This window comes from Electrona antarctica (assembly GCF_951216825.1).
Source record: "Electrona antarctica genome assembly, chromosome: 1".
In the NCBI taxonomy this organism is placed as follows: Eukaryota; Metazoa; Chordata; class Actinopteri; order Myctophiformes; family Myctophidae; genus Electrona; species Electrona antarctica.
The window spans coordinates 13665142-13678086 of NC_136806.1; the positions used below are offsets into that span (position 1 = coordinate 13665142).

At 44.0% G+C, this 12945-nt stretch overlaps 1 protein-coding gene across 12 annotated transcripts in view; it reads right to left on the reverse strand.

Annotated features, from left to right (window-relative positions):
• Window positions 1–12945, reverse strand: part of LOC306931939 (receptor-type tyrosine-protein phosphatase S-like) — a 257462-nt gene that overhangs the window by 73389 nt on the left and 171128 nt on the right. For 9 of the 12 annotated variants that reach the window (XM_079513634.1, XM_079513633.1, XM_079513631.1 and 6 more), the window contains 6 exons: window positions 10329–10343; window positions 8003–8164; window positions 7665–7772; window positions 5382–5503; window positions 3153–3314; window positions 547–642 (listed from right to left, as the gene is read on the reverse strand). In XM_079513634.1, coding sequence (XP_079369760.1) covers window positions 547–642; window positions 3153–3314; window positions 5382–5503; window positions 7665–7772; window positions 8003–8164; window positions 10329–10343 — 665 coding nt within the window. The remainder of the gene's footprint in view (window positions 1–546; window positions 643–3152; window positions 3315–5381; window positions 5504–7664; window positions 7773–8002; window positions 8165–10328; window positions 10344–12945) is intronic. The other 3 variants (XM_079513626.1, XM_079513632.1, XM_079513630.1) reach the window with 1 other exon arrangement.

A 12945-nucleotide genomic window follows, 5' to 3' on the forward strand; every position in this document is an offset into this window, starting at 1 on the left:
TTGAAAGTGAAGTCGTCCTCTTCTCTTCACTCCAGCGCGCTTAGTTGTTCACATTAATCTTTAATATCTGAGACAGCCACATGCACTCTGGTGACTGGCGACACAGGGCCTCTCAGGAGACCGAGTGCGTGACTATAACCCCAAAATACACCCGCTATTTTTAGCACATGTATTTTTCATTTTTTATTTTGCAGATTTCGGGACGCCGTCAGCCTGCATGGTAAGCCCACCCTCCGGTTGCATGAATTCACATCTTCATGTGTCTTCTCCACATGACTGACTGACATTATCTGGCTGCATTGAAGTGTATGATTGTATGGGGGGGGGGGGGGGCTGGGGTAAATCGCAAAAAAATCATGATATTGATCGTTGAATCTCAGAATCACAATAGAATTAAGAATGTCAGTATAAATCGAATCGGCACCCTATGTGTATCGAATCAGGAGGAAAGGGAATCTTCCCACCCCTAAAATATAAAATACAGTGACAAATAAGTGACAAATAACGTGTGCGTGCATGTGCGAGTGCGTGCGTGCGTGGGGGTACCTGTCCGTTGGGCTCTTCGGGCTCCTCCCAGCGTACCATCACTGTGTTGGTGGAGATGATCCTGGCCTGGACGTTCCTGGGAGGGCTGGCCGGGGCCTGGTGGGGAGGAGAGACCTTAGTACTAGTACACTTATATTATATGTATCTATCTATCTATCTATCTATCTATCTATCTATCTACCTACCTACTGTACAGTATCTGTCATAATAACTGGTTAAGATGTGTCTGCTATGTGTGAAGTGATTCCGACAACAGCGCTGTAGCTGGCTAGCCTTTAACCCTGGTAAATATCATCTTGTGTCATGCAGACAGCTATAGACGTACAGCACAAGGTCTGTTTTTCTAGTGTAAATGTCAGAGAAAGGAGGTTTCAGACGGGGGAGACGCTGGAAGGCCAATTGATGCCAGAGTTTAAGTCCGTCTTCAGTTGCTGCAGCAATTCAATAATCACTGATGATGTAATATGCAGTCGGTGTCTTTTGTTTGTTGTGTGTCGGTGTCTTGTGTTTGTGTCTAAACTGTCTGAGTCAACGTAAAAGGTGTCATGACATTAATTTTCATTTATTTTCATTTTTCATTTAACCCATTTTGACCTGAGATCAGATTCTAAAAATGTCTTTATACATCCTGACAGTTTTCTGAAAAAGCTATGTTTCTATGTCAGTCGTTCTTAGATTTTTCAAAAATAGCAGACCTACAAGCTCGTAGCGCGCGCGCTGAGCTTGTAGATCTGCTATTTTTCAATAGCTAAAGCATAACATGATGCTAACACCAAAAGGGGTTCCCGCCCAAAATGGGTTAAGGTTTTATGACCTCAATTACATCCACACAACCTGAACGTTGAACATTCAGTGGATGTTCCGTGGTTTTCTCTGTGTGTTCTGAAGCCTTTTGAGCTGCCACGAAAACAGGCAAAACAGTGAAAACAGTGACATCTGCTGGCAAATCCCATTGACATACATGGGATTTGCTGAGCTCACTTCACACTCCACAGGAAAATCAGAGCACTCGTTTGAGCCAGAAAACCCCAGACCACAGAAAGTCTACTGAATGTTAAAAGTTCAGGTCTTTTGGGTGCAATTGAGCTCAGAAAACAAAACAAAAAATAAAATAAATACAAAAACGTTATGTCACAAAGGCGGTGTAATCTTATTATGTTATGCTGTCCTGCATTATGTGTACACTACAGTGTTAGAATAATGTGCATTGTTGATGCTGTTTTTTGAGTCTCATACTGTATGTGTTGTTGTTTTTTTTAGCACTGCCTAGCCGCTCCAATACGCACCTGTGTGTGTGTGTGTGTGTGTGTGTGTGTGTGTGTGTGTGTGTGTGTGTGTGTGTGTGTGTGTGTGTGTGTGTGTGTGTGTGTGTGTGTGTGTGCGCGCGTGCGTGTGTGTGTCCGTGTATGTATGTCCATTTCAGCACGGACAGCTGCAGTAGCGCTCTGTGACCTGGGGTGGCACTGCTGGGCGGCTAGCACTGTGTGACCTGGGGTTTGCAGTGCATTAGCTAGTCAGTACAGTAGGCCTACCTACAGTAGAACAATAACAGCATGGTTGCACTGCTCAGTTCACACGGGTGTGATTTTTCTTTTGTGTCCCCACCACCATTTAGTTTGTCAGTGAAAAAAAAGGTAGTCGACAAAATCAACACTGCATAACATAAAGGCTACTGTGCCTGTTCTCAGGTGCAGTGTTGTTTTTGGCAGCACATTTTTATTTTAGTTTTAGTCATAGTCTCTTCAATAGTTTTCATTTAGTTTGTCACATTTTAGTTTTAGTGTTAGTCTAGTTTTAGTCGACTAAATATCATAAGATTTCAGTCGACTAAATCTACAGTTGATTTAGTCGAACAAAATGTATTTTGGCAGGCCTTGATGCCGTCGTAATGACTGTTTTTTTTCACTTGCTGAAAATAGCCGATGTACAAGCCCACAACATGTCGCAGCGTGACGCATTGTGGGCTTGTAGATCGGCTATTTTCAGCAAGTGTAAAATCACGTATACTGGATCTCTTGTCCATTAGTCCCTTCCTAACATTTTAGTCTAGTTTATGTTGACGAAATTGTCAGTATATTTAGTTTTAGTAATCATAGCTTAGTTTTCATTTAGTTTCCATTTAGTTTTCGTCAGTGAAAAAAGGTAGTCGACGAACATTTTTCGTCTTGGTTTTAGTCGACAAAAACAACACTGCTCCGGTGCGGGCCTTCACCTGCATGGACGTACCTTAGAGTATATATTAATAGAGACGGCACCCGGAGGAAACCCTGAGGCGAAATGGACATAGTGGCCGAATTTGTCATTGTAGCTCGAGCCAGCACTGGTCCGTTGACTATAATTGCACACGTTCATGTTATTGGGTCCATGATACGTGAACGAATGTTTCGGCGCAATGATAGTCAACGGCCAGCGCGTTCATGTGTTTGGGTCAAATCCATCCCAGAATGCACTCTGTTCCTACCCGGAAGGAGGAGTGAAATCGCCTCATGCGCTTTTGAGCAACTTAATGCAAGTGGATGGGAGGAGAAACCCGGTGCCGTATTAATATATACTCTAAGGGACGTAGCTGTTCTCCGGTGCGGGGGCCTCCACCCGCATGGACATACCTGTTCCCCGGTGCGGGCCTCCACCCTCATGGACGGGGGTCCCTGGCCGATGCTGTTGAAGGCTGACACGCGGATCTCGTACTCCGTGTTGGGGTACAGCCCCCCGATGCTGTAGCGCGTGGTGGTGATGCTGTCCACCGTCTCGTACTTACTGTCCGGCGCCTGTAGGGGGCAGGGTTGGGTCAATATCGGGACATTTTTTTTAGTCGACGGTAAAGTGTCAACACAAATAATTGTGATTTAATTGCGTTTTTTGGTGTTGAACTGTGGGAACATTATGAATAAAAAAAACATGCATTCATGTTTGCCTTTTACATGAGTAACCTGCAAATGCAGAGAGACAGTGTAAGTGCCTCAGTAATCATAGGTAAACCATAGTCTTGCGTAGCCAGACAACTATTCCACAATCTCCGAATGCTATATAGAGTCTGGAACTACACCTCCGAAAATCTCAGTAAGGAAGGAAGCTGCAATTTTCCGTTCACGAAAGTATAGTTTAAAATATCTTATTATTTAATTTAATCTATTTATTTTTTTTAGTTCCATTTCTGCTAAGCAGTAAGGTATATATGCTTAGATGATTTCTATTTATATTAGGATACATTTGCACAACGAAATGGAAGTGGGCAGGAGGCGCCACTTCCGCTTTATATTTTACTCATGACAGCTCTTCCGTTGCTCTTCCGGCGATCATGCGAAGAAAATAAATCACGGCTCATTTGTATTTTTCCAGTTTTTCATGTGTCTATGAGGTGACAGTACTTCATTAGACACCCTGGAGTCGTTTTTATGTGCAATGGTGTATTAACTTTGTATTTAGGGTTTCTTCCTGGACAGTGGTATAGTGACATCACACTATCAGCCCCTCCCCTAACCCCTCCCCATTTATCATACAACTACAGCTGTGGGTGCGGCTTCAGTTCAGGTGGATCACCACTCATCACCACCCACCAGGCAAACCAGGCATACTTAATTAACTGGTGGGCGTGTCCACATAAAAGCATGATTTTAACAAATACTGTGCACTTTTTGGAGCAAGTTCTTCCTCCTTATATTATAATAATACCTGATGATCATGTTTTAGGGTGGAAAAAAATCGTGGCACTCCATCTTTAAGAGCAGTCGTAATAACCTTTACGTCCGCTCATGTGCAGTACACCTGTGTTGTGTTCCCCACCCAATAACTACGTGAAGTGACAAATCTGACAATACAGTAATGTGCCACACCATGCCAGGCCTAGCTTGGCACGGTACTGGGTGATGTAGTATTATAACAGTATAAGGTGGCACAGTGCCAGGCCTACCTTGGCGCGGTACTGGGTGATGTAGTGTTATAACAGTATAAGGTGGCACAGTGCCAGGCCTACCTTGGCACGGTACTGGGTGATGTAGTGTTATAACAGTAAGGTGGCACAGTGCCAGGCCTAGCTTGGCACGGTACTGGGTGATGTAGTATTATAACAGTATAAGGTGGCACAGTGCCAGGCCTACCTTGGCGCGGTACTGGGTGATGTAGTGTTATAACAGTATAAGGTGGCACAGTGCCAGGCCTACCTTGGCGCGGTACTGGGTGATGTAGTGTTATAACAGTAAGGTGGCACAGTGCCAGGCCTACCTTGGCACGGTACTGGGTGATGTAGTATTATAACAGTAAGGTGGCACAGTGCCAGGCCTACCTTGGCACGGTACTGGATGATGTAGTGTTATAACAGTAAGGTGGCACAGTGCCAGGCCTACCGTGACACGGTACTGGGTGATGTAGTGTTATAACAGTAAGGTGGCACAGGGCCAGGCCTACCTTGGCACGGTACTGGGTGATGTAGTATTATAACAGTAAGGTGGCACAGTGCCAGGCCTACCTTGACACGGTACTGGGTGATGTAGTATTATAACAGTAAGGTGGCACAGTGCCAGGCCTACCTTGACACGGTACTGGGTGATGTAGTATTATAACAGTATAAGGTGGCACAGTGCCAGGCCTACCTTGACACGGTACTGGGTGATGTAGTATTATAACAGTAAGGTGGCACAGTGCCAGGCCTACCTTGACACGGTACTGGGTGATGTAGTGTTATAACAGTAAGGAGGCACAGTGCCAGGCCTACCTTGACACGGTACTGGGTGATGTAGTATTATAACAGTAAGGTGGCACAGTGCCAGGCCTACCTTGGCACGGTACTGGGTGATGTAGTGTTATAACAGTATAAGGTGGCACAGTGCCAGGCCTACCTTGGCGCGGTACTGGATGATGTAGTAAGAGACGGCCTCGGGGTTTCCAGAGTCCCAGGTGATGGTGACGCTGGTGGCCGTGGTCTCTGTGACGATGGGCGTGCCGGGAGGCTTTGGCAAGGCTGTGGAGGAGAGAGGGGGAGGGGAGGGGGGAGAGAATATGTATATAATAATATAATGACTGAAGAATACAGTGTATATATATCGCTGCTGCTGCTGCTGCTGCTGCTGCCGGGTCAGATACCGGTACCATTATGGTACCGGTATCTCCATATTTAAACCTTTCATGGGTTGTTTTTTCGTAAAGTAATGCTATATTTTCGTCACAAAGCTGTGGTGCATAAGTTGCGAGAATAGCTGGTCTAACAGTACATGTGCACAAAGAGTTGCACATGCAAAGAGTTGCAAAACTCTAAAATGAAAGTGGGATTATTTAAATCAATGAAAAGTGAATTAACAAGAGCCTGTGACTAAATGATAACTACATGGGATCCCTTGGAAGGGGGATATGTCCATAATTCCGACATTACCACGTGGCTTCGCGTGCGGTTAGGGATAGGGACGAGGTTAGGAATGGGGCGAGTCTGACCAATACAACACGTCGGAATAATGCGCCGTCGGAACAATGGCACGCCACCCCCCCTATTTCCAGAAGAGTAACAGTGTTGGACATGCAGGGTTTCCACCCGACAGCAGCAATATGTAGGTAGACGACTAGACGTGTGTGAACCAGCACGCAGGATATCAACTTAACCCATTTTGACATGAGATCAGATTCTAAAAATGTCTTCTACATCCTGACAGTTTTCTGCAAAAGCCATGTTTCTATGTCAGTGGTTCTTCGATTTAAAAAAAATAGCAGACATATAAGCTCGTAGCGCGCCACTCGGTGGCGCGCTATGAGCTTGTAGATCTGCTATTTGTCAATAGCTAAAGCATAAGATAATGCTAACACCAAAAGGGGTTCCCGCCCAAAATGGGTTAAACCCGAAGAGCCTTGGAACAAAACACAACACAACAATAAGAACAATGAGCTTTGCTGCTGAAAGCTCTGTACGTTTTATTTGTTTATTCTGTAGAGACAAATCCCTGAAAATCCTCCATATATACCTTCTCTCTTTTCTCTCCTGGATCTTTTGAAAAGAGACTACAGACTTCATAAAGCCGCGTTCTCATGGTCTTTGAAGCGCGTGGTAACAAATCATTGTGGGATAAAAGCAGAAAAACACCACCACCACCACCGCAATATTAAACAGCTTCCCTGGACACAGGCAGCACCTCCTACACATCTGATGATGACCCTAGTCGGTCCACGAAACTACATTAGAATGCCAGTCAGTGAGTTGGCATTCTAATATAGTTTCTCTAGGTCTCTCAGTTTCTATAGGTCTCTCAGTCCCTCAGCCAATAAGCAGCCAGCAGGTTTACTCTACACTACATAATATGGATTTCATTTGCGCACCTGTCTGTCTGTCTGTCTGTCTGTCTGTCTGTCTGTCTGTCTGCCTGTCTGTCTGCCTGTCTGTCTGTGTTGCTGTCTGTTAGCAAAATAACTGGACAACGGCCAGCCCGATGCTTGTGAAACTTGCAGGGAGTGATCAGTAGAACGCCGGGTTTGGAGCTGAAACTGCATTCTCCGACATGGGAACGGCATTGAATAATGAAAATGATCTCAAATTGGCCACATTTATCTCCATTGATGCATTTCAAGGTAAAAAAAAAACCCTAGCCTCGACAACCTTACAGGCATACACAAAGGCTAAACTTAAGTAACTTAGATAGCATTTTTTGTAGCATAGTTTCATTATATAGATTCTACTGGTTCTTAGCTTACGTATGATTCATGACGACTATTTTTTATGTATTTGATGTATTACCATGTTTTTGTTCTTGCTTACTGTAAATCGCTCTGGATTAACCCATTCTGGAACCCCTTTGGTGTTTTAAGCATTATGTTACCTATTGAAAAATCATGAAAATGTGGCGCAAATCTTTGAATATATATTATCTGACAGCGAACATTTCTAACTCAAATCTTTGCTTCTGGGGGTGTCCCTGGAACAACGTATTTTCAGATGGGGGTCGGCGGCCAATTACATATAATTTTGGGGGTCCTTGACATGAAAATGTTTGAGAACGACTCACATAGGAACATAAGGTTTTTCAGAAAACTGATTTAGAAGACATTTTGTAGAATCGGCCTCAGGTCTAAATGGGTTAAGAGCGTCTGCCAAATGCCTAAATTGTAATTAATTCTAAATTGGAGGTGTATAAAGGTCTTACTCTTGACGGAGACCTGGGCCGTGGCCTCGATGATGCCCAGGCTGCTCATCGCCACACACGTGTAGTTGGCAGACTCTCGCACGCCGTTCAGCTCCAGCACGTTGCGACCTGTGGCCAGGAAGGAAGGTCACCATCATGACGTTAATTAACACAATAACTAAACACTAAACAGGACATTTTATGCTAAGCAGTTTTTCTTTTGTTGTTGTTTTTTATTTCTGGGTAGGGCTAAACACCTCAGCTGATCAGAGCCATAGAGTAAGACAGAGTTACGACAACTGTAGAATCGACGTCAGGCCCAAATGGGTTAATTCAATTGCCATCGGGGGCGTACGTACCTATGGGCATCTCGTCCTCGGGCGTCAGGTCTTCGCTGCCCAGCATCCACTTGACGTACGGCATGGGAGAGCCCACCGCCACGCATGTGATGTTCACACTGCCGCCAGGCATGATCTCATGGTTGGAGGGCAGGATGGAGAACCGAGGGGGCACGCGACGCACTGGGGGAGGGGGGGTTGGGGGGGTTGGGAGAAAGGTGAGGGGGGCATGGGAGGAAGGAGGAGAAGAGAGAAGGGGATGGGGTTGAGAGAGAGAGGAAGGGTACAGACAGAGAGAGAGAGAGAGAGAGAGAGAGAGAGAGAGAGAGAGAGAGAGAGAGAGAGAGAGAGAGAGAGAGAGAGAGAGAGAGAGAGAGAGAGAGAGAGAGAGAGAGAGAGAGAGAGAGACAGAGAGAGAGAGACAGAGACAGAGCAAGATTTTATTTGAGTGAGGGTAAAAAGAAAAGAGATAAGGGAGAGAAAAGAGAGAGAGTGAGATTGAGAGAAGAGAGGAGAGGAGAGGTAACGGGAAGAGGGATAATGAACTTCAGGGTTTTCTTTTACAAAAAAAAAATATTATATTTGTGTTTATTTTTTTGCACAGAGGGATATTTCTAGTTGAATCCAAAACGATACTAATAATATGACTCAGATGGTTTCAAACAGAAAGACACAGATCTTGTGTTGAGAGCTCAACCGATCAGGAGTGAGCTGTCTACTCAAAATAATAATAATAGTGACAAACTCTTGAGTTACTCGTCCGAAGAAAGCATGGCGCCGCCCGGAGTCCGTGTCTCTCTCTCTCTCTCTCTCTCTCTCTCTCTCAAATCTCGAAAAGTGACGATCTTACACTACAGGCTCATGGCGTTTCGACAGTGTTTTCGTGAGCCTGCAGATTGGCTATAGACTTAAGTGTGAAGGACGAAAGGTCACTTGACTTCACCTCGCTTGACTAGAAAAAGACTTGATAGTATTTTCCTCATCTCTGCCCCTCGGTGCAGCTGCTCTATAGCCCTGCATGGGACTTTAAATCTCTCAAACTTAGCGAAGAACTTCAGTGTGAATCTACAATGAGATTCCAGCGTAGCCTCGAGGGCTTTTCTCAGGAAGCCAGACTTTCCATTTGTTGTTCTTATGTTTTTTAGATGCTTCGACCGTCCCCTGGACGCCGACGTGGTGAAGTGGCGAACGTGGCAATACCGCTGCGTGTTTATATTAACGTGAATATAGCGAGAGAGAGAGAAAGAGAGAGAGTGACTCATAGGTCGATCGCATGCCTGGGCGACTCAAGAGGAATTAAAATGGTGGAGGAAAAACACAAAGAAGAGAACGGAGAACCAAAGAGATAGAGAGATAGAGAGATAGAGAGAGAGAGATAGAGAGAGAGATACAAAGAGAGAGAGAGAGAGAGAGACAAAGAGAGCGAGACAAAGAGAGAGACAGACAGACAGACATACAGACAGACAGACAACACAGAGTGTTAAGGCAGCATTGAACTTCGGTAGCACCTTGGTCCGTATCACCACCTGGACATGATGTATTAAGTCAAAATATATAACAACTTCATCTGTTGTTGGTGCTGCGATTCCATTCCCATTATTGTTTGGCAAAACGGCTCTAAAAAAACCCCACATGTTGATTGCAATAGCTTTTAGTCATATACAGGCTACGAACGTGAAGCGAGAACGGAATGGCTGCGTCCCGTTATACAGATGAAGTCGCCTGCCCCAGGTGGCGACACGAACAGAGGTTCTGCCAAAAAAAAGTGCGACATCGCCTTAAGACGTACCAGCTATAGACCGAGGGACAGACATACAGACAGATAGACAGACAGGTCGAGGGACAGACAGACAGACAGACAGACAGACAGACAGATAGAAAGAGAGAGAGAAAGAGAGAAAGATAGAGAGAGAAAAGAAGAAGTGCTCTGCTTCTCTTCCGGACAATGACAATGCAATGCGGCATTAAAGGACAAAAAAAAAGCCACATTGTCAACAACAAGATATATATACCGATATAACAGTACATACGGTAACGTTGTCAGGGACTAGTGGAGACAGTGTGGAGTCAAATGAGACGGCAATGTGGACAGACAGACAGAGAGACACAGGAGAGAGAGGAGAGAGGAGGAGGGGTGGTGCAATGTCTAGCGGGAAAACAGAGTGATCGTCGAGCAAAGAGAACACACCGACCACACATCATGAGAAAGAGAGAGAGAGGCACAGGGCAAACGTATATGGCAGAGAGACAAGAGAACGAGTGAAGGGGGGGAGGAACGTGAGGCTTGGTATGTTTCATGTTCATTAGTGAAAAAAAGGATTAATTAAAGTGAATTAAACTTATGTACATGTGTCTGGCGCTCCTACACATCAGGATGGCGGATAGAATGCAGGACAGGAAGGCGAGAGAGAGATACAGAGAGAGAGAGACAGGGGGGGAGAGAGAGGGCAGGGGGGAGGCAAAGGAGGGAGAGAGACAGAGGGGAGGCGGAGAGAGATAGAGAGAATATTAGTAGAAGAGGGGAGGGGGGCGGGTGGGCGGGTGGGGGGAAAGGGGGGGGGGAGAAAAAAAGAAGGAAACGAGGAAGAAGAAAAAATACATGGATCTATTTCTTTTTTTAAATCACACACGGCTACAATCAGAGCTCCTCCCATTCAGCTGCTGCACCCCAACATAAATACATAAAAAAAATGCAAAGGAACAAAACACTGTTTTCTTCTGGAAGAAGAAGAGGAAGAGGAAGAAGAAGAAGAAGAAGAGGAAGAAGAAGAAGAAGAAGAAGAAGACAAATACACCTAATTTATGCAACGTCGAACGGCGGTTCCGTGTGCTGAAAACAGTCTATAGAGTACGGATGTCCTGCATGACGCCACTCCGTTATGCCCTGGGTCACGGAATTATTATTTTCTGAACTGTATTCCAAAAAACAAAAAAAAACAAATCAGCCCCGCGATTCTGCCAATGCAGGCATGTCACTGTGACTCTGTGTCATTTATGATGGAGTTCTAGGGATGGGTGATATGAAATGTCTGGCCGATATCTGATATAATAATTGCTGTTATGGCCGATAACCAATATAAACTGATATAAACAGTGGTGGAAAGTAACTAAATACATTTACTTAAGTACTGTACTTAAGTACAATTTTGAGGAATTTGTACTTTACTTGAGTAATTCCAATTTCCGATACTTTCACTTCCACTTCACTACATTTTGATTTTTTTAACTAGTTACGTTGGAGATTGCAATTTTGATTAGAAAACATCCATTAACCACTCCAGCCCTATATACATTTCAGCCATTTGAAAATAGCAGATCTACAAGCTTGTAGATTGACTATTTTCAAAATATCGTGTACACATTTTGAACTTGTGAAATGGGACATTCTGCAATATGAGTACTTTTACTTTTAGTAGCCTACTTTAAGTACATTTTGATGCCGCTACTTTTGTACTTTTACTTGAGTACATTTTCTGCTTCGCTGGGGGTCTTTATGTGTGTAATATGTGGTTTTAGATATTTTAGATTTTAGCAGTGAGCCCAGTGTCTCTGATGTCACAGACACTGGTCTCACTTCCTTCCTGAACTACATGTTGTCTCAGTAAGACAGCCCTCCCCCTATCCACAAGGAGGAGCAGTGCACCAAAGCATTATGGGAATTGTAGTTCAGGCAGGAAGTGACATTATGGACACTGCTAAAAATCTAAAATAGCTAAAACCACATTATTTCACACATGAAGACCCCCAGGAAAGTGTTCTAAATCTTCGTTAACATATCTTTTTTTGAGAAAAGGGTGAAGTGTCCCTTTGAGACCCTATGGCAAAAAATAATAAATAGCGGCAGTGACGTCACACGTCGGGGTCTCTATTTTGGGCGCGCAGCACCGCCGTGTGGCGAAGCAGAAACGGAGCTCTAACAGAGAGAGAGTGTGTGGATGGTTAGGAGACGATGCAGAGGGGACAGACAACACAAGTCAACTATCACCACGCCTGTCTAGAATGGACACAACAAACTGGTTATTAAAAAAAACATTCACAAAGTCAAGTATGGGCAAATTAATGATGAATCTGGGGTTTCTTTGTATAAATGATAGTTAATAATAATAATAATAATAATTAACTCTAAATTACTTGAAACTCTAAACATGCTCGATCAACTCTGCGTTGTAAACCTCCATTCCTTAACAACTTACATCATTGGTATTTGGGGTCTTCTACGTCTCCTTAGAAAGGAGCACTTTTTTCAACCTCATCTTCTGTTTCTGTCTACTTTCCGTCACGTTTCTGTCACTGTGTCTCAGAGAGGTTTGCTCATTTCAAGCAATGGCTTTTGAGGGGCACTATCCCCTTCAGCGCCAAGTCTATGGACTTTTAATGTTTGTTTAGGGCACTAAACGTGATGTCATGTGGCAGCCAAGTCCATGGACTTTTAATGGTTGCTTAGGGCACTGTTAACGAACCAAGTCTATGGACTTTTAACACTTAGATTGCCAGCTATTAATTAATTAATTACTGTAGCCTCTGACGTGCTTGTAGATCTGCTATTTTTGAAAAATCGTGAAAATGCGGCAAAAATCTTTGAATATATATTCTTTCAGAGCGAACGTTTTTAACTCAAATCTTTGCTTCTGGGGGGGTCCCCTGAAACAACATATAGACATTTTTTTAATTTCGACGTCAGGCCTAAATGAGTTAAACGGTGGCATCTTATAATGAGCATTAAGGACCAATTACATGGAGATAAGGCTGAAAATGGGTAAAGTGCTCCTTTAGTATAAAAAAAAAGGATCTACAAATGTACAAGTGTAAAGTTTGCGTTTTCTGTACTTTTTTTTCAACGAGGGGGACATCATTTAGACAAACGTAAAAGTATAATTGTAATATTTAATCGCAAATAAAATGTAAATACTGGATGTCATTTGACAGAGAATGAGAATGGGAGGGGAACAAAACATAACCTGGAG